General features: G+C 56.0%; 2 protein-coding genes and 1 long non-coding RNA gene across 6 annotated transcripts in view; 1 reads left to right on the plus strand and 2 right to left on the minus strand.

The window, feature by feature from the left end:
- Positions 1–5,645: 5,645 nt before the first annotated feature.
- Positions 5,646–8,289, minus strand: KAZALD1 (Kazal type serine peptidase inhibitor domain 1). Its single transcript, XM_017348659.2, has 4 exons — positions 7,782–8,289; positions 6,513–6,673; positions 6,284–6,431; positions 5,646–6,147 (listed from the first exon to the last, which is right to left on the minus strand). The coding sequence occupies exons 1-4, from the start codon at positions 8,287–8,289 to the stop codon at positions 6,062–6,064; spliced, it is 903 nt and encodes a 300-aa protein (XP_017204148.2). The 3' UTR covers positions 5,646–6,061.
- Positions 8,290–8,844: 555 nt separating this feature from the next.
- On the plus strand, positions 8,845–15,224 carry LOC138845318 (uncharacterized). Its single transcript, XR_011382322.1, has 2 exons — positions 8,845–11,493; positions 12,167–15,224. It is a non-coding gene; the product is annotated as an uncharacterized lncRNA (long non-coding RNA).
- SFXN3 (sideroflexin 3) overlaps positions 12,500–21,215 on the minus strand; it is a 46,223-nt gene continuing 37,507 nt past the window's right edge. For all 4 annotated transcript variants that reach the window (XM_070057372.1, XM_070057367.1, XM_051824120.2 and 1 more), the window contains one exon: positions 12,500–12,819. In XM_070057372.1, coding sequence (XP_069913473.1) covers positions 12,765–12,819 — 55 coding nt within the window. In that variant the 3' untranslated portion in view covers positions 12,500–12,764. The remainder of the gene's footprint in view (positions 12,820–21,215) is intronic.

Here is a 21,215-nt window from a genome sequence, read left to right on the forward strand (position 1 = left end):
GCAGCCCGCTCTGCCCAGCCCTGCTCCCAGTCACCAAGGGGCTTGTCTGGCCACAGGAAGCCTCCTTCAGAAGCTTCTTCCGGTCCTGCCTCCTCCCAGGACACGCAGGCCCCCAGCCCTGCTGCCCCTCCCCACGGGTCCCCCGAGCCCCGCAGCTGCTCTGAGCTTTATCTGTCTTCACTGACCCCGCTCAGCACAGTTCCGGCAGCTTCCGCCTGGCCCGTGTCTGTTCCCCATCAAAGGCCCCACTGGAGCGCCAGGTCTTCAGCAGCACAGATAACAGAGATGGATGGAGGTGAGGTGGGGTGCCCCTCCCGCACGCTCGGAGCTGGAGCCCTGGGTTCTGACAGGGGCTCCCGGAGGAGGGCCGGGCTGCCCAAGAAGACTGGAGCTCTCGGCAACCCAGTCCCTGCCCCTCCCCTTCCTGCCTCAGCCCCTCCCCTCTCCTTGAGTCCTCCTCCAGGCAGGCGCCAAGACTGACACACAGCACCTTCCCCACTGCAGCAGGAAGCTCTGCGCTGGGGCTGGGCACCCTGCCCCCACCCTGTGCAGGTCGTCGGTCCTGGAGCAGCAGCTAACACCACCGTTCACCAAGCACCAATTCCGTGCCAGACACCTCTCCTCTACGGTCTCGGATTCTGGTCACAGCTCCTGTGGGGGAAGTTTTCTCACTATGTTGCCAAACAGGCCACAGAGGAAGGGCCAGCACTGTCGCCTAGTGGGTTAAGCATCCGCCTGCAGCGCCAGCATCCCATATGGCTGCTCCACTTCCCATCCAGCTCCCTGCTCATGGCCTGGGAAAGCCCAAGTGCTTGGGTCCCTGCACCCCTGTGGGAGACCCGGAAGAAGCCCCTGGCTTCAGCCTCAGTCCTGGCTCACATGTGGGGAGAGAACCAGTGGTTGGAAGACCTCTCTCTATCTCTGTCTTACCCCTCTCTCTGTAACTCTGCCTCTCAAGTCAATAAATAAATCTTACGAGAGAGAGAGAGAGAGAGAGAGAGAGAGAGAAACTTGCCCAAGGGGCTGGTATTATGGCGTTTTTTTGTTTTTGTTTTTTGGCAGGCTGGGCAGCCACCTGTAACATTCGCTTCCCACCTCAAAGTGCTGACTGCTCCTATTCCGATCCAGCTCCCTGCTAATGTGCCTGGGGAAAGCAGTGAAAGTGAAAGATGGTGCAAATGCTTGGGTCCCTGCCACCCACCTGGGAAACCTGACTGGAGTTCCTGGCTTCTGGCTTCAGATTGGTCCAGCCCAGGGTCACTTCCCAAATTGCCACAATGGCCAAGGGCTGGGCCAGGCCAAATCCAGGAGCCAGGCACTTCTTCCGGCTCTCTCACGTGGATGCAGGGGTACAAGCACTTAGGCCATCTTCCACTGCTTTCCCAGGCTCATTAGCAGGAAGCAGGATCAGAAGTAGAGCAGCCAGGGCTTGAGCTCAACCCGCTGTGCTAAAATGCCGGCCCCTAATAAATAAATAATCTTAAAAAAAAAAAAAAAAAAACATCGTGAACTGAGACGCAAACCTCACAGCCCCCTTCAGCTCGTCCTTGACCTCAGAGCCCTCATAGTGGCTCACACACTGGGAGGGCCAGGGGAGTTGGGGAAGCTGCAGCCAAACTCTGGTGCACATGAGGGTGAGCGCTGGGGCCTTCAGCCCTGCTTCAGGTTCCCAGGGTGGGGGACAGGAGAAGGAATTGTCCGTAGGGTCCTCAGCTTTCACCGGGGGAGGCTGTCCCTCGCTCAGGCTCTTGCCGCAACTCAGAGACCTCGTCTTTCCCAGGGCTCCAGATCTGGCTGGACACCCTGCAGTCCACCCTGCCCCCTGGGGCTTCCCCCAAGGGGATGGGACAACTCCTGATTGTGGGGCAACACCTGCCACCAAAATAGACTGCCTGACCTGTTCACTCTTTGTAAGGAGGCCTCGGTCAGCCAGATGGCAGAGAGCATGTCAAAGACAAACCCAGGCCGGCACCAGCCTGTGTCTTCATCAGGGACACAGCTCAGGTAGGTGAGGTCTCAACCTGGACGACAGAGGGACTGAAGGAAGGGAAGAGCGGCCGAGGAGGGACAGGAGCCAGGGTGTCAGCCAGAGAGGGCGAGAGGGAGGGGCAGCCAGACGGTCCTGCCGTGCACCCAGGGCGGGCTGTGGCCTGGACTGCATCTGGAAACCGTCTAGCAAGAGCAGGGGAGGCAGCAACGAGCCAGATACTCCTGCCCAGTGCGGCTCCAGGAGTGTGTGGCTGTGTGGGGGTGTTCCCTTGCTCGGACCCCCAGGCTGAGCCGGGCTGGAAGCTGGTAACAGCAGCTGGGCAGACAGCTGGGACAAGGCTTCACGGGGCACTGCTGTTGTGAGCGCTGCCCACCCAGATCGTCCATCGGCGAGTCCGCTGAGACATGCAGCTCACTCCCTTCTGCCCCCCAGCACCTCTGGGCACAGCCTGAGCAGAGGCGGGGCTAGTGGATGTTGGGCCCCCCAAGGAGAAGGGAAGGCTGGGGGACAGTGAGGGACAACTCCCCCTGAGCTGCTTCTATGCCCCCCTCCAGGCTGCCCTCCTCCCGCCCCCTGGGGCTCTGCCTCTCACCCCCACTCCACCGTGTTCCCTACCTCATTATCCCCTCCAGCCACTTCCCCATCCCAATATCCTCACTCCACCCCCCGTCCTCTGCAGCTGACTACCTCCCAGACATGGTCCCACTGTCGCCAAGTGTCCCCATCATTGTCTTCAGAGAACCTACTCTGCCACCAGCCTCCCAGACCCCAAACCCGCCCATGCCCAGCCCTGCACTGAGACCAGATCGTCACTAACAGTGCAACACCATCAGCAGTCCTGCATAGCTGCTCCCTGCTTGGGAGGAACTCAGCCATGCAGAGGGCTGGGAGAAAAACAAAGATGTTCCAGGAGTTAATAGCTGTGTCTCCAGCTTCTTTCCCTCTGCCCTCGGCTGCTGGATGGGAGTTTAAGGCCATAGGACCTATGCCTTTGGTGTCATGTACATGTGCAAGTATTCCTGTCAATACACACATGCACAACTAATGTCAGTATGCATGCATTCATACATGCATCCTAGACTCAGATGTAAGCTCCATGGGAACAGGGCCAATTTTGTCCTGTGGTGGGTGGCCCCTGCATCTACAACAATGCTGATCTGTGACAAGTATTTATAGAAAGGACGACACACAATGGAACACATGCTTGCAAATAAAAGTGTATACACATATATATCAAAATATCCATATACACAAAGCTTATGTACCATGTACATAGATATACTTCCACGGGTGTCCAATATATGCACATTGACTACATACACATAGCCTACATATGTAACAGTGCATCTAAACACACATGTAACTTCTATGAACATATGAAAGATATCACATATGTACTTCACATCCATGTACAATAGACTAAAGAATACTAATGGTTAACACCTTTTTAGGCAAACCAGCTCAAGGCCCCTGGCCAGGTCGCTGCCACTACCAGAAACACCCACCAGATGGCACTCTTTCGCCAGTTCTTGTTGCCAGAGATGTGGCCTCTTTCGGGTCAGGGACAAAACTTGGGGAGCCAGGTGTACCCCAGGCACTCCCTACCAACTCAGCCGGCGTGGAGAGCCTGTCCTCACCCCCAAAGCAATCTTGACTCTCTCCAAAGTCGGGATCCAGGCCCCCAGTCACCTAAGAGCCAGGGGTTGGGCTTGGCGGGGACCCCATCGGTTCAGACCAGCGCGGCTGAGGGACCCTTCTTCGGAGCCTACGTAGGAATGGGCAGCCAGGCAGAGCGGCCCATCCCCACGACGACCCGGGGAGTCAGAGGCAGGGTGGTTGGGCACAGGCGGGACACTCGCACACCTGTACGCGCGGCCTCGCTGGCTTATCCTCACACCTGCCTGGAGGAATGGCTGACACAACCTTCGTCCACCAGAGGCGGGGTGCAGAGCCGCTCGCCCTGGAGACCTGGACCCTGGGCCTGGGAGGGGCTCGTCCCGACTAACCCTTCCAGGCAGCGTTTTTAAATCCTGGCGGCGGGGGGAGCATGGTGGGACGGAGGCGCCCGCCGGCGGGTCTCGGCTGCTCAGCGTCTGCTCTCCTGGAGCCTCGCACTTGGCGCGTGAGCCACGGAGGACGGGAAAGGCCGGGAAGGCTCGGAAACCCGTGGGGAGGCGAAGCCGAGCATTCCGGCGGCGGCTCGGCTTCCCCCTTCCCCGCCCTCTCCTCCCCAGGGAGCAGCGGGAAATTATTTATTAAAACGCCGCCCGCGCTCTCATTTATTTGCGGTGAATAATCCTCGGCTTCTCAGCGCGTTTATTAAACCTTTCCCGTCCCCGCGCCCGCATTACTTTAATAATAAATCGCGTGTCACTTCCCAGCGACGTTATTAAAGCCGTCCGCGGCGGCAGAGGCGGGGTGCGGGCAGAGCGCGGGCGGCGGGGATTCCTCCCACGCTAGGCTGCAGCGCGGGAAACTGAGGCTGCGCCGCGACACCCTGCAAAGCCTGCCACCGTGATCCAGGACCTGAGTGAGCCTCAGCTCGCGGGGCTTCGGGGCATGGCGGCTCCGCACTGCAGGTGGGCGCGCTACGGTCCAGGAGCCCGCAGGGGGCGCCTTCCAGCCCAGCCAGGCATGGATTCCCTGCGTGATGGAGCCGCACAGACCCCCGTTACCCCTCGGCGTGGACCAACCTTTCTCTGGTCCCCACGTCCAACAGCACGCCCCCCCTCCCCCGTCCACACTGTCCCTGCTCCTGCTGCTGTGGTCGCTTTGGAATCCGTTCCAGGACACAGCCCCCTCGCGCTGTGGTGCGCGCCTCTTGGGTTCGGCAGTAGAACCGGCGCCTGGAGCGGGGGCCCGGGACAGGGCGGCAGCAGAGGGAGGAGGAGGGAGGGGCGGCTAAGCCCCGCGGTTGGGGTTCCCTACCACTCCCCTCCCGAGAGGCCGAGCTCCCTGCCTCGGGCCCCCCAGAGGACAGACGCAGACGCTGAGCCCAAAGCAGTTCCTCCCGCGGTGGCGCCAGGCTCCGGGCGGGGCCCAGGCGCGTAGGAGGCCGTCGCCGTTCGTACACAGATTCTTGGCCTCGCTGCCTTAATGCTTTCACTCTCCCCTTCAATCATTCAGCGAACGCTGCGCCTCGCCAATGTTCCTGGGCTACGTAAGGAAGACGCGGCGAGAGATTTGGGGGTACCAAAGGGTGCAGTTCTGTGCAAGCCAGGGACGACAGGTCACAATTGGGGCAGAGAGGAAGCAAGACTCACGCTGGCTTCGGGCTCACTGGAGAAGTGGGTGTGACCCACACAGGTGGCCAGGCTTCTCCCCTCCCCTATCCAGTTTATGCCTCCAAATGGGGGTCCTACCCGCATAGACCTGGGCCCCCGCTCTGCCTGGGGAGGACGGCAGGAGGGCAAGCAGGTTTTCTATCTCCATACCAACCCCAACGGAGGACAGTGCAAAGGATACCACTCCCCCCATCCCACCCCAGGGGCAGGGGCCAGAGCTGCAGCCCCTCCCTGTGCACCTGGCCAGCATGTACACGGAGAGCAGGACCTGAAGCTTCTGGAAACCAGAGTCCTGTTGGCTTGGGAGGGCCCCCAGGGATGTGCGGTCTTCAGGTGCACATCTGTGTGAACAGTCCGTGCAGACGCGTGGCTCTGTGTGTTTATAAATCTTTATTGGTGCTTCCTGTGCCCAGCCCTGTGCTAGGCTGTGTCCAGTACAGAGTGGTGTAAGATGTGCAGCTGGCTTGGTGCTAACCTAAGCCACGCTCCCCTGTGCTCTCTGGCACGACAGATGGCCAGCAGCAAAGCAATTGCAGTTAGTAAGGGAGAGAGGGAAACCTGTGGAAGGTGAAATTTGAGCTAAGGGAAACTGAGGTTAAGCAAAGGAAAGTAACGGAAGGAACCAGGACCTCTCTCCCTACCCTCCTGTGACTTGTCTCTCCCTTACCATCGCCCCCATGATTGCTCGTCCTAAGAGCCTTGGAGCAATGCATGAGGGGACCCTGCCTGCTCCCGCTTGCAGGGGCTTTTCCAGAACTGAGCCAGCCTCCACATCCTGGCTCTGGACCTAGTAGTAGTCCTCGCCCTCTTCGCTTGCAGCCTCCTCCTCCGGAACTAGGCTCAGCTGGGGGATGCCTGTGGAGTTCAGCTGGTCTGGGTAAAGAAGAAGGACCAGGAGAGAGGGGCTGTGGGCACCCACATCTCCCAGGCTGGGGGGCACCGCCATGCGCATGCACACCCAGACTGTTTCTTGCAGCACCCCGCCCCCAGGCCCCAGAATTCTCCTCACCTGGTGTGAGCACCGTCAGGGTAGCAGGGGCCTCCGTTTGGCCCAGTGAATTTCGGGCAAGACACCGGTAGACACCCTCATCACTGGGGCGCACGTCCTGGATCTGCAGCCAGCCGGTCACCTCGAACCTCTGGGGGCCACCCCTAAACTGAGGCCAGATGAGGCGTCAACACGGCCCTTCCAGGGGGCCCTGGGCTGCCCGAAGCAAGCCTCTGCTACCTGTCCCTACCTGCACGGAGATGTGGGGGTCATCCCCGGGCAGTGGGATGTCCAAGCCGTCCTTTCTCCACTCGATGGAGGCCATGGGGTAGGCGAACACCTCACAGCCAAAGATCACGTCCTGCCCGGTGACATTCCAGATGTCGTGGGGCTGTGACACGATCTGGGGCTCTGCGGGGGAGAGGCGGGAGGCCTGAGAAGGGAGGGCACGGGGTGGGGGGTGCCCAGCAAAGACACGCTACTCAGGGACACGTCTGTGTGGGGACACAGAGCGTGCTGAGGGAAATGTACACCCCTCAGCAAAACACGACAGGCACACGTGGGCACACAGGAACGCAGATGTGTGGACACACAGGGAGCAAACACAGCATGGAGATGCACACACACCTTGCAGACACAGTGCACAAACAGGCAAGTGCAGGGACCCACACCTTAGCCCAGCAGCCACTGCGGTCCCTGACTGCTCCCCTGTCCTCATTCCACCTTCCCAGTCCCCTCCCCCCATGCCTGTAACCAGCACCCCCTCCCCCTCTCTACCCAGGCCCAGTTCCCAGAGGCCCTACAAGCAGCCCTCTGTCCCTCCCCCTGCAACCACACACACACACACACACAGGGCTCCACAAGGTAACGGAGGACAACCTGAAACCAGACCTGAGAAGCAGACAAGAAGCCTGAGTGTGTGTGTTGGGGGGGATTGTTGGGACCCCCCCTCCTCCGCAGAGGTGGGGGTGGGGGAGTTTGTTTTCCCAGCAGCCCCAGCCAAGCCAGACCAGGAGCTGGGGCTCAGGAAGTGAAAGTTACTAAAGCTGCCAGAGAGAACTTGAGATCTGAATGGACCCCAGCCCCCAGGGATGGGGGGAGGGAGAGCTAGAATCACTTCCCCCTTCCCTAATCCCTAAACGCAAGCGAAAGGAGAGACGCCGGCCAGCTGGGCTAACTGATCGCTCTCAGGATCCTCGAAACTAAGCCTGATTGTGTCTCATAGGAACCCGTGAACTCATAGGAAGGCTGGGGGTCTTTTCCCTCTCTCCATTGGCTACGTGCTTGCTCCCCGGAAAGCTGGTTCCTGCCAGCTGAATCCGGAGCTTGCATGGGGCTCAGACTAGCAGGTCGCCGCGCCCCTTCAGAGGGCTGCCTTTGCGAACCAGTGCGGAGAGCAGCGCTGTACGCTGGATGCGGGAGCCTTCCCGCCCTTATCTTTCTAGCTCCGCTGGCCAGAAACCAACGCTGTCGGGCGTTGGGGAACAATGCCTCGAGGAAGCCCAAGTGCCGTGCGTACCCGATTCGCAGGGCCCTGGGTGCGCTACGGTGAGATTGGCGTCGGGCTGAGCGCGGGCCGCCTCCTGCAGGCGGCAGATCTGGGCGTAGGTGCGGCCGTCGGACCCGCAGAGCGGCCGCTGCGAGCTGCAGGCGCACAGCGGCTCTGGCACCTCTCCGCGGCTCAGGTCGCCGCCTGCGTCCAGCCGGCACTCCAGCTGCTCCCCACAGCGCCCGTAGAAATGGGCACTGGGGTCCAGGTCGCAGAGCTGGCCCTCCAGGTTGGCACATTCCCAGCAGCAGCCGCACGCGTCGCGCACCCGGCCAGCCAGGCAGCCCCGCGGCGCGGCGCACTCTTCCGGGCGGCAGGGAGCGCAGCCCTCGCCCTCCGCTAGCAGCCGGAGCCAGCCGCGCCGCAGGTAATCCGGGCCTGGGGACGGCCTTGCGCTGGTCGGGGGCGGTGTCCGCACCACGAGCAGTAGCAGTAGCAGAGGCAGTGCCAAGGCAGCAGCGGGCGGCGGCGGCGGCATGATTACCGGGAAGCCCTGCGAGCCAGCACTCAGAGCATCAGCGCGTTGGCGGCACCCTGCCAGGAGGGAAGCCAGGTCAGGCGGTCAGAAACAACGCCCAAGCCCTAAGACCACCCTCACTGCTCCCTGCACCAAAACTTGGCCCTAGCAGTTGCCCCCCCCCCCCACCAACACAGAGACCTAGGGACCCCCTCAGGGCTATCCAGTTACGCCGGTTGGCAATTGATGGGGCTGATGGGAGTGGGGGCGGGGAGTGGGGAAAGGAGAGAGAACAGGGTGATCAAGTTCAAGCTCACACCCGCGCGCACCAACACCACGAACATCCTCTAAGTCGGATCCTCCTTGTCCCAGAGCTGGACAAGGCTCTACAAGACATCGTTAATGGGGTGAGAAGAGGGGTGAGTGATGCCCCTGGGGCTGTAGCCTGGGTCCCAGGGCGCTCACCTGGTGTCTGGGAAGAGACCCTCTGATTCCAGTCCAGAGCAGGTGGTGGAAAGAAAGCAGAAGCGCACGGTGCGCGGGGCCTGTGTGCCACCTCTGCTCCGGCCTGAGGCTCTCGGGGAGAACCCACCGACTGGGAGTCACAGAGCCGCCCCTCCGAGCCGCCCCTGCGCGCCCTCTCCCCGCCCCTCGACGTCGCGCCCGCCTTCCCCCCTAGTTCTGAGGCTGCGGGTTTTATGCAGCTACACGGGACCCTTCCAGGCCATTTCCCCTAGCCTGGCCCAAAAGTCACGAGAAGCCGTAACCGGACACCGCGGCCGGGAGAGGAGAGGGGGTGAGGACCCAAGTCGAGGCGCGGGGGTGGCCAGGGAGCTCAAAGCGTTGGCTGAGCGGCCAGGCCCTGTCACACCTGACTCTTCAGTCCCTGAGGTCGGCGACGGGGGCTGCGTATTGGGGGGGAGGGGCGGTAGGAGATCCGGTGCCCAGTCATTTGCCGTCGACGTCTGGGCGCCCCTGGAGGGCAGGGCTAACTGCCGGCGTCTCCCCGAAGCCCAGGGCCGGCTTCCCGGGGGGGGCGCCTGCAGGCTTGTCCACCCAGCTCCTCCAGCGAGGATCGGAGCCCAGCGCTTCCATCTCCCTTTCCCCATCTGGACTCCTCCCTGCCCACATCTGGCAGGTGCTTCAACCCGCAGACGGCCGCGTGATTAAAGGTCGGAGCCGGCCAGCGGCCGCGGGAGCAGCCGGGCGGCGTCGCGCGGGGCCGGGATTACAGGTTTTGCTTGCGAGGCCAGCAGGGCAGGAGGCTTTCGGCCTCGCGGCCGCCACCAACGCCACCGTGGCACTTCGCGCTGGGGGCGGGGAGAAGAACGATGTCGGAGGCCCCGCCCCGGCCTGCCTCGAGCGGCTCTCTGAAGCCGCGCCGCAGTCAAGTTTGTAGGGGGCGGAAACCGTGATTTGCAGCCAGGGAGAAGGCGGTTTTAATCAGGCTCAGTCCAGAAGGCCTGGGCCGAACTGTGGCCCCGGCCGGCCCAGCGGGGCCGCCTCCGCATGCGCACTGGAGCCCCGTGAGTCGCGCTGCCGGACTCTCCCTTCCAAGAGCACCCCTGAACCCGGCCAAGCCCTTCCCCTTGGGGCTCCCGAGCTGCGTAGACGCCATTCCCGGCCAGAGGATCTCTGACGAGCTGGGCGAGGCCGAGCCGCCGTCCCCCGCGGCTTCAACCGAAGAGCGACCGAGAACGCAGCTCACGCGAGTTCTCAAAGTGTCGCGAGAGTCGCAACAGGAAACCTAGGAATTCAGAACAGGAAAAGCCCGCGGGTTTTAAACCAGGGGGCGAGGGGAGGGGGAGCGCTGGCAAAGGCAGCTGGGGCCGCTCGTCGAGGGTCGGCCCTCGTCGCTGGCCTGAGGGCACTGAGTGTTGCCCTGCGGCAGAGGTGGCCCCCGGGGAGCTGCCAGAGAGGGAGACCTGCGGAGGAGGGGCGCAGTGCCCAAGGGGAGGTTCCTGGCGCTGACTGGAGGAACACCTTGGGGCGGATACCGAGCGGAAGCAGGCCGGGATCTGAAGAATTCCAAGGCCTTAGAGTCGAAATTTGAAGAAAATTCCAGGGCCCTGGGAACTCCTCGCTCACCCCACTTTATTGCAGCCGGTTATTTACTGTGAGCGTTTGCTTTGAGTAGTTAGGAATCGTGCCTAACTCCCACTTTATCTTGTGAGTCTAGTCCCGCGACTGGCGGCACAGTAAATTCTCGGTAAATATTTGTGGATTAAATGTGAAAGACGTTTCCTGAGTGTTAAAGTCAAGTTTAACCTGGGTTCTCTGAGTGGCTGGTGGAGAAAACGACTTAGACGGGGAACGGGCGCCCTCTGGTGGGCATGCGGCTGGCGGCGAGGACCTGGCACACCGTGCATACCTTGGGCACCAGCGACGTTGACTGTGCAGGGGCTCGGTTTTAATTAAGTGCAGATTTTACTCCAGGAAAATGCCACATATTATAAAAATACTTTTAGAGGGGGTTTGTTTGCATAAGACATAATTTGAAAGTCTAGACATGGGGCCGGCATGGCATAGCAGGTTAAGCCGGGGCCAGCATTGCCTGCATACCTTATGGGTGCCGGTTCCTATCCCAGCTACTTCAGCAGCTCCCTGATAATGTCCTGGGAAAGGCAGTGGAGGGTGGCCCAAGTGCTTGGGCCCTGCACCCACGTGGGAAACCAGGATGAAGCTCCTGGCTCCTGGCTTTGGCTTGGGCCAGCCCTGGCAGTTGCAATCATCTGGAGAGTGAACCGGCAGATTGAAGACCTCTCTATCTCTTTCTCTCTCCTTCCCCCCGCCCTCCTATAACTGCCTTTCAAATAAATTAAATCTTTTTTAAAAAAACAAATAAATATAGGGGCCAGCACTGTGGCACAGCAGGTTAACGCCCTGGCCTGAAGCGCTGGCATTGCATATGGGTGCCTGTTCGAAACCTGGCTGCTCCACTTCCTTTCCAGCTCTCTGCTATGGCCTAGGAAAGAGTAGAAGATGGCCCAAGTCCTTGGGCCCCTGCGCCCACATGGGAGACCCGGAAGAAGCTCCTGGCTCCTGGCTTCAGATTGGCGCAGCTCCAGCTGTTGCAGCCAATTGGGGAGTGAACCAGCGGATGGAAGACCTGTGTCTCTCTCTCTCTCTCTCTCTGCCTCTCCTCTCTGTGTAACTCTGACTTTCAAATAAATAAATCTTTTTTTAAAAAATCAAATAAATAGGACCAGTGCTGTGGCATAGTGGGTTTGTTAGAGTCAACTGCCCGAAAAACGTCACCAAGAGACATCTCTTATGCAAACAGCAAGGGGAAGCTTTATTGATTATCCAGCATGCTGGGGCTGCCTGATCATACATGAACAGAGCAGCCCCGAATAACCAAAGGTTAGGGTTTATAAAGACAAAAACTGCAAAACCGGGAAGGGGGGGAATACATGGTTGCTATGCACGGTTGCTATACACAGTTGCTAAAATCAAAAGAGAGTACATAAAATCAAAAGAGAGTATATGGTTACTGGGGTCAACATAACCTAAAACCTAAGTGAAATTAATATTTATCATAATCTTGACGATACCAGTTACAATATTACAATCAGCAATTAGGACTTGACATTAATGTAAGACACAGACAAATCACATCTTCATTATTAGCCCAGGTAACCCAGGTGCAACCTTTCTACTTTTAAGCTTGAGCAATCATGCTAGGGGGTTTTTGTGTGTTGCCAAGGGTGATGTAGTGCACTGCTATTGTCCGACTATTTGAGATCATAGTTTCAGACCAGAGTCTCACGGTGGGGGGTGCTTTCTCAGAATGGAGTCTCAGGTGCTCCAAAATGGAGTCCCTACTGTCAAGGTGCTACTTCACTCTGTCTTATTTTTACAGCTGTACACCCGCACATATACAATTTTAACTCTTCAGGTTAAGTGGCCATCTGCATTGCCAGCATCCCATGTGGGTATCAGTTTGAGCCCTGACTGCTCCCTTTCCAATTCATCTGCCTGGTGTGTCTGGGAAAGCAGCGGGGGATGGTCCAAGCACTTGGGTCCCTGCTACCCATGTGGGAGACCCGGAGGAAGCTCCTGGCTCCTGGCTTAGGCCTGGCCATTTGGAGAGTGAACTAGCAGATGGAATGTCTCTGTCTCTCTTGGTGTGTAACTCTGACTTTCAAATAAGTGAATAAATCTTAAGGACAAAATTATATTTAAAAAATGAAAAAAATTTTTTAACAAAAAGTCTAGGCATGCTCCCAGATCTTCATCACCTGATTCTTTATTCATTACAGGTTTCAAGACACATTCAGTAAAACCTACATGCCTCCTAATAAAAGAACGGCAACATATTTAGTGTGTTCATACTTCGAAAATATTGACTCGGTCTGGCCAGGTTCACGTAAAACTCTTGGGCTGAAGGGAAAGGATTCTGTGGTCCAGATGACAGGAGTACTGCAAGGAGAGAAGCCAGGTGGCGCCTGCTTTGTGTCCACGTGGGGGAGACTGCTCAGCTGCAGAAGGCGATCTTAAAGTATGTGGACTGCCTGCCACTCTCCTCCCCGTCGCGAGCTGATGCTTGGGCTGAAGGGAAGAGGTGCAGCTGTCAGTTTTTGTCCCTGCACTGGAGTGCCTGCGCCAAGTTACTCATGAAGAAAAGGGCGGGCTACTGGGGCTCATGGCCCTGGAAGCTCGCAGCCCAAGATCAGGCAGGCTGGCTGAGCTGACATCTGGTGATGGCGCCTCACTGGCAGGATCCTGAGGCAGACGTCACATGGCACAGACAAGCGTGTTACTGTCCCTCCTTATCAAGGCATGATTTTAACACACAGGCCTCTGGGGCACACTCAGACCCATCATGGGAGGTGTGGACTGTCGTCTGCCTCCCACTGGGAATCATAGCCTGGAGTCCACGGATGATCACACTTTTACTTTCTTTGAGCCCCTGACGCGGGAAATAACTGTGAAATGTCATCACAGAGTGAAGGGGGCCGTTCTGTTGCTTCAGGAGCCCTATTTTGACACAACTGAGGAAAATAGTGGGGAAGCATCTTTGAGGAGAGAAGCAGAAGTGAAAGGAATGGTCCATGTTGACCTCTTAGCGGTGGGTACAGAGACATTGTGCTTCCTGTGCATATTAAAACCAGTTATGTCAAAAAAGGCTCCATAATGAAGACGCAATACTTTGCATCTACCCACTATGACAAATAGGTGGACTCAGGCAAAGTGAAAAATATGTGCAGAAAAATAAGGCTAACGGGGAACTATGGATATGGATCACCGCTGCAGTCCTCAGTAAGCATCCCACGAGAATTGGGAATGAGGCTGAGTGATGGTTGAGAATAATGCGCACTACTCCTTGATTTTGTAAAAACTATTTTTCATAATAAAGAGTGGAGACTGTTTTTATAGATACATTAGAATGTCGAGATAAATGGAAAATGCTGGGGTAGGCAGCTAAGATGAGAAACCCTGTAGTTCAGCTCCGTGTAATATTACCAAAAGAAGGCTGGGAGAGCCAGGCACTGAGACAAGCTGACATCCATGGGGAAGCCAGGCGACCACAGGCCTCAGTTTACCTTTCTTGCACTATCTCAGAAGACAACACCTAACCCCCAGCATCCCACCCACCTTTCAAATGAGACTGTAGCTCCATCCAACCCGATGACTTGGACACATTTTGTATTGATAAACTTTAAGAGGTTGTTTAAATCATGGTGTACACAGACTCCTTTTCCACCTGTCCATTTTTCATTACGAAGTAAACAGACAAGAAGACAAGTACACAAAGCGGATCCGTGGCCCAGCTGACTGTTAGAAAAGGAACGTTCTCGTGAGCCTCATCCAGGTCAGGGAAGACACTGCTCATAGCACCAGAGGGCCCATCCTGCTCGGTCCTTAGACAGCCACTGGCCACGCTCTGTGCTGATTTCACTGCTGTTGATGCTTCCTTAAACTGGGACATGCATAGAGATGAGATCACGGCTTCATGTCATATGAAGACAGGCAACATTAGAAGATATTACCAGACCTTTCTTCCAAAGTGACCATCAAGTCACATAGTGGCCAGCAGTTATGAGCTTTCCCACTGTGCCACATTCTTGCCAACACTCGGTATGAACAGTCTTTTAAATCACAGCCAGTAGGTAAAAATCTTAGAGCCTAAGACTTTTTTTTTAAAAGACTTATTTTATTTGTTTGAAAACAGAGAGCTGTACCATCCACTGGTTCACGCCCCATATGGCCTTGACAATCTGGGCTGGGTCCTGCAGAAACCAGTAGCCAGGAACTCCATCCAGGTCTCCCATGTGGGTGGCAGGGGCTCAAGTACTTGGGCCATTCTCTACTACCTTTCCAGACACATTGGCAGGGAGCTGGATCAGGAGTAGAGTGGGCGGGACTTGAACTGGCATCCCTGTGACGTCAGCACTGTAGATGACAGCTTAACCCACTATGCCAGGGTACTGGCCCCTGAATTCTTAAATAAAATTTATTTTTGTTGGGGCCCATGATATGGTGTAGTGTGTACAGTGCCACCTCCGGCTGTTGAGCCATTTGGGGAGTGAACCAGTGGATGGAAGACTCTCTCTCTCTCTCTTTCTGTCTCTGCCCTTCAAATAAATAAGTCAATCTTCAAAATACTTTTTATTCATATAATTTTAGACTTGCTTAGAAGCTGCAAAAATAACACAGAAATGTTCCATGTATCCTTCACATAACCCATTAATAACATCCTATTATAACCAAAGTATAAACATCAAAACCAAGAAATTTATATTACTGTTATTAACTAACTATGGATCTTATTCAGGTTTCACCAGATTTTATGTTACTTGTGTATATGTATCTGTATAACTGAAATGTTATCCCATGTGAGGGTTTGTGCAGCCATGAGGGGAGTAGGTGGGTTTTTGGGGGACACGACAGGCTAAAGCTGATGCCAAAGAAAAAGCTAGTAGAATCTGTGCTGACATCACGTCAGTTAACATCTGAGTTGCCTCGTGCATTATTATTATCAAAGTCATTTATGGGAAACTCAGCCAGTGGTCGTGGCTAAACACTCCGCCCACATTAGTGCACCAGGCATCGCCACACTGGGAAGCCTGTTGGCGTGGGTAGAGTCCCGGGGTCACTGGCGAAGGTCCACCTGTCAGTATGGCAGACTCAGAAGGGAAGATCGGTCCCACCCCACACCCACTTGTTATCTGCCGTCTCCTGTAGGTGAGGCCAAGGAGATGGCCTCCCCGACACCTCACAGTGATTCCTAATTGCTTCTGGCAGATGCCCAGGTTTCTATCTCTGCTCCACACCCGGTTCCTGCACCTCACTCCAATGTATCCAAACCAACTAATTTCTTCCAAGCAGCCGGGAAGAAGCCCCTACGAACAGCATCATGCTCATCATTCCCAGGAAAGGCGTCCGTATACCTCACATCTCAGAGAAACCTTTCACTGAGTAGGCTTGGGAGCTGTGCTCAACAAGAACTAATCACACGGCCAAGAGCGGTCACCCTGGCCCACGGATCTGCCTGCAGCACACCGGGCCGGTGCCCCTCCACTCACCTGGGCTCACCCAAGGCTACTGCTGACAATGGCTCTATGCAATGGGTCTCTCTGCCTCAGGGAGTTGTCAGCCCCTGGGGGGGCCAGAAGTGCCGCAGAGGGAACAACTCAGGAGCGAGGCACAGCAGTGGGGACAAGGTGGGAGGAGACATGACCCGCTGCCTTGCCTTTCGGTGGGGTCATCCTGAGGCACACCCTGCAGAGATTCGCTGAGAGAAGCCCAACTTCCTTCCTTCACCCTTTAATGAGCCCTGTGTTTATTTCTCCTCTCTTCTCCCACCTCGCTTCTCCCTCGCTGTGTTTGCTAGGATAGCCTTCCTGATAAATCACTCAAACCCAAGCCCTTTCCTCACTCAGGAAACTGAAACCAAGGTAACCCTTATGAAGGGGGAAGCCATCTTTCTGAGAGCCCCATCACCACCAAGAAGAGGTCTTGGACCCCAAGTCATGTCTGTTGTGGAAATGCCTCCACTCACTTCCCATTGTTCATCCTTGGCTCTTGAAACAGAGTAGACGTGGGTGTTTACACAGCAGTGAAGTCAGCAGTTGGGACACTGAGATCGCGCTCAGGAGCGCCTCTTTTGAGGAATGGTTACTCTGCTTCCGATCCAGCTTCCTGCTGATGCACACCCTCGAAGGCAGCAGGTGATGGCTCAAGTACTTGGGTTCCTGGTTGTTGCATGCATTCGGGGAGTGAAGCAGTGGGTGGAAAATTAATATCTCACTCAGAGTTCCAAGGAGGAAGCAGTGGACACTTCTTGGTGGACTCATGGGCGTTACAGAGGACTAATTAATCAGCCAGGAATGACTTGGCTTTTAGGTAACCAAACCACAGGAGAATCTTGTGCCATAGCAGAGCATCAGAATAAAACTGGTAGAATGCTGAATGTGTTTAAAAGTTCAGAGGCTGGCACTGTGGTGCAGCGGGTTAAAGCCCCAGCCTGCAGCGCCGGTATCCCATACGGGTGCCAGTTCCTGTCCTGGCTGCTCCACTTATCATCAAGCTCTATGCTGTGGCCTGGGAAAGCAGCGGAACATGGTCCAAGTCCTTGGGCCCCTACACCCACATGGGAGACCCGGAAGAGGCTCCTGGCTGCTGACTTCGGATTGGCTCAGCTCTGGCCATTCCAGTCATATGGGGAGTGAACCAGCAGAATGGAAGACCTCTCTCTCTCTCTCGGGCTCTGCCTCTCTAACTCTGTCTTTCAAATAAATAAAATAAATCTTTAATAAATAAATAAATAAATAAATAAATGAAAGTTCATAAGCTGGGGGCAGTGCTGTGGCATAGTGGATAAAGCCGCTGCCTGCAGTGCTGGCATCCCATATGGGCACCAGTTAGAGTCCCGGCTGCTCTACTTCCTATCCAGATCCCTTCTAATGCCCCAGGGAAAACGGGGGGAGGATGGCTCAAGTGCTTGGGCCTCTGCCACCCACATGGGAAACCCTGATGGAGTTCCAGTCTCCTGGCTTCAGCCTGGCCCAGTCTTGGCTGTTGCAGCTCCTTGGGGGAGTGAAATAGAAGATGGAGGAAGGAAGACCTCTCTCTTTCTCTCTGTCACCCTCCCCCCCACCCCCGTAATTCTACCTTTCAAATTAATAACAAAAGAAATCTTAAAAAAGTTAATAAGTCTGGGCCGGCGCCGCGGCTCACTAGGCTAATCCTCCGCCTAGCGGCGCCGGCACACCGGGTTCTAGTCCCGGTCGGGGCGCCGGATTCTGTCCCGGTTGCCCCTCTTCCAGGCCAGCCCTCTGCTGTGGCCAGGGAGTGCAGTGGAGGATGGCCCAGGTGCTTGGGCCCTGCACCCCATGGGAGACCAGGAAAAGCACCTGGCTCCTGGCTCCTGCCATCGGATCAGCGCGGTGCGCCGGCCGCAGCGCGCCGGCCGCGGCGGCCATTGGAGGGTGAACCAACGGCAAAAGGAAGACCTTTCTCTCTGTCTCTCTCTCTCACTGTCCACTCTGCCTGTCAAAAAAAAAAAAAAAAAAAAAAAAAAAGTTAATAAGTCTGGGGCCGGCGCCGTGGCGCAGTAGGTTAATCCTCTGCCTGTGGCACTGGCATCCCATAGGGGTGCTGGTTCTAGTCCCAGCTGCTCCTCTTCCAACCCAGCTCTCTGCTGTGGCCTGGGAAAGCAGTAGAAGATGGCCCAAGTGCTTGGGCCCCTGCACCTGCATGGGAGACCAGGAATAAGCACCTGGCTGCTGGCTTTGGATCGGTGCAGCTCTGGCCATTGCAGCCATTTGGGGAGTGAACCAATGGAAGGAAGACCTTTCTCTCTGTTTCTGCCTCTCACTATCTGTAAATCTACCTCTCAAATAAATTTTTTTAAAAAATCTTTAAAAAAAAAAAAAGTTAATAAGTCTTTCATGTCAATGTACTCAACCTCACAAAATCCCAGAGTCCTTCGTGGCTTTTCTCCCATTTCCCCAAGGGTAAGGTACAGGAAGACAGATTTAGTCAGGGTGAGGGTAGGTAAGGCACTGCTTGGGACACAGCATCCCATACCCGAGGGCCTGCTTTGAGTCCCAGCACTTCCCATCCAACTTCCTGCTAATGTACATCTTTGGAGGCAGCAAGCAATGGTTCAAGGACTTGGGTCCCTGCCACCCATGTGGGAGACCTGGATTGAGTTCCTGGCTCTTGGTTTCAGCCTGTCCCAGTCCTAACTGTTGCCTGCATTTGGGGAGTGAACCAGTAGATGGGAGATTCATATTCTCTCTCTCTCTCTCTCTCTCTGCCTTCAAGCAACTAAACACATTTCTTTAACTTATAAATAACTATAGAACTTTAGGAAATGAGATCTCCTGGGTCCTGGCACTTGACTTGCTGTCACCCTCCCTTCTGTAGCGTTTGGAAAGAACTTGGGGGTGGGTGTTTGGGCTAGCAATTAAGACCCCTGTATTTTGCCCGGTGCCGCGACTCAATAGGCTAATCTTCCTCCTGCGGTGCCTGCACACCGAGTTCTAGTCCTGGTCGGGGTGCCAGATTCTGTCCCGGTTGCCCCTCTTCCAGGCCAGCTCTCTGCTGTGGCCCGGGAGTGCAGTGGAGGATGGCCCAAGTGCTTGGGCCCTGCACCCCATGGGAGACCAGGAGAAACACCTGGCTCCTGGCTTCCGATCAGCGCGGTGCGCCGGCCACGGCGGCCATTGGAGGGTGAACCAACGGCAAAGGAAGACCTTTCTCTGTCTCTCTCTCTCACTGTCCACTCTGCCTGTCAAAAAAAAAAAAAAAAAAAAGACCCCCGTACCGTATTCCACCCCGGAGTCCCTGGGTTCAGTCCCCAGCTCTGGCTCCTGACCCCAGCTTCCTGCTGACGCAGGAGGAGGCAGTGCGTAACGACTCAGGTCTTTGTGTTCCTGCCGCCCATATGGGAGAGCTGGAGTGAGTTCCCTGCTCCTGGCTTCAGCCTGGCACAGTCCTGCCCCAGCCATTTCAGACATTTGAGGAGTGACCCACAGGTGGGAGCCCTCTGCCTCTCAAATAACAGTTACATTGAAAAAAAAAAAAAAAGATGTTTCACAGGAAACTAGGCTGCTGTGACCAAGGCCAAGTGCTAGTGACTCCAGCCCAGCCACAAGCGCTGTGTGCTATAGGGGCCGCAGCGGGGGCAGCTGGTGAGGCTCCACAGTCTTGGGGGGGTCAGTCCCCCGCCTGGGAGAAATTCTTCCTTTGACTTGGAATCCAGGCTTCCTGGCTCGGCTTAGCCAGCGGCCACAATCCATCTGCACTTCACTTGCTTCTGGGAGCCGTGAGTGAATTCAGCCTCAGACACGTTGCACTTGGCACAGTGTTTTCAACTTCTCGCTCAAGTGCCATTATTTAAATGTTGAGAAGTTTTATATAAAAATCTAGAATGTAGGGCCAAAATGGCCAGGCCAAGCCATTCAGAGAGGTTGTGAGAAGGAACCAAGCTTCTTCTAGTGTTCAGATAGAGAGGCAGGGAGTGAGAAAAATCAGGACTGGTGTCTGAGCACCTGATGCTGGCAGACTATTCTAGAAGCAAGCAACCAAGAGAAATGGGGCACCTGGTCCACCTAGCAACAACTGACAGTGACACCTGGTTCACCTAACGACAACTGACGGTGAGCACTGGCTGCTCTTCAGATAGAACTGGCTGCCACAGTCCCCACCTGGCCCGCTTCCTTCACTTAAGCTTCCTGCCTGCCGTGGTAGATTTTATGTCCCTTGAGCTAGATAGATCCTTCTTCTTTGAGATGTAATGATAATAATAATAATAATAATAATAATAATAATAATGGGCCAGCGCTGTGGCTCAGTGGGTTAAAGCCCTAGCCTGCAGTGCTGGCATCCCATATGGGTACCAGTTCGAGTCCCAGCTGCTCCACTTGCAATTCCACTCTCTGCTATGGCCTGGGAAAGCAGTGGAGGATGGCCCAAATCTTTGGGCCCCTGCACCCGCGTCGGAGATCTGGAGGAGGCTCCTGGCTCTTGGCTTGGGATCAGCTCAGCTCTGGTCGTTGCAGTCATTTGGGGAGTGAATCAGCAGAATGGAAGACTCTCTCCCTCTGGCTCTACCTCTCTCTGTAACTCTTTCAAATAAATAAAATAAATCTTTTAAAAAATAATACTACTAGCTACCACTTCTCAAATGGTTACAGTCCACGCGGTACTGTGGTATTTACACACATTAGCTTGTTTCAGACTTAAAAATCTTAGGTATGGTTATTAGCCTTGTGTTTTATTTATACAATTTTAAAACTTAGATTATTTCTTTGAAAGGCAGAGAGAGAGTGAGCAAGCATACTTCCACCTGCTGTTTCACTCTGTAACTGCTCACAGCTGGGGTCGGCCCAGGCTGAAACCAGGAGCCAGGAACTCATCCTGCGTCTCCCATACAGATGGCCGGGACGCAGCCGTCCACCATCACCTGCTGCCTCCCAGGCTGTGCACAGCAGGAAGCCAGGAGCAGCCGTGGAGCCAGCCCGGAGCCCAGGCACTCTGACACAGACGTGGTGTTCCAAGCGCTGAGCTGTCCCAGAGTCTTACCGGCCGCATCAAATGCGCACCCCACCTGATGTTTTGGACGAGGATGCTGAGGCGCAGAGCGGTAGGTATGTGTTCCCGGCGCCACACTGGCTAACACTTGACCTCGGGGCTGCCGGGGCCCGAGGTACGATTCTAGCCATCACGTTGCCCCGACGCTGTTACTGTACTGTGTCCAGCTCCAGCCGGCGCAGCGGCAGGAGTTTTACAAGTGTAAATGCCCCACGTTCAGGAGCCGCGCTGCAGAAACAGGCGACTGCGTGCCCAGGGGCAGAGATCAGGAGGTGGGGAGATGGTAACAGCTGGGCCTCTGAGGCCTAAGTGTGCCTGGAGAGAGATTGGGGTAGGGGAGCGGGCAGGCTGTTTGAGAGGGGGGTGTGTGGCGCGGGGGGTGGGGGGTGGGGGGTGGGGAG

This window comes from Oryctolagus cuniculus, chromosome 15, assembly GCF_964237555.1.
Source record: "Oryctolagus cuniculus chromosome 15, mOryCun1.1, whole genome shotgun sequence".
Classification (NCBI taxonomy): domain Eukaryota; kingdom Metazoa; phylum Chordata; class Mammalia; order Lagomorpha; family Leporidae; genus Oryctolagus; species Oryctolagus cuniculus.

Bases quoted from the DNA above. Each gene is read 5' to 3' on its own strand.
- KAZALD1 (XM_017348659.2), bottom strand. From the start codon at position 8,289: ATGCCGCCGCCGCCGCCCGCTGCTGCCTTGGCACTGCCTCTGCTACTG. The intron at 6,674-7,781 runs GTACGCACGGCA...TCTCCCCCGCAG, and splicing joins CCCAGGGCCCTGCGAATCGG to AGCCCCAGATCGTGTCACAG. The intron at 6,432-6,512 runs GTAGGGACAGGT...ATCTGGCCTCAG, and splicing joins ACCCCCACATCTCCGTGCAG to TTTAGGGGTGGCCCCCAGAG.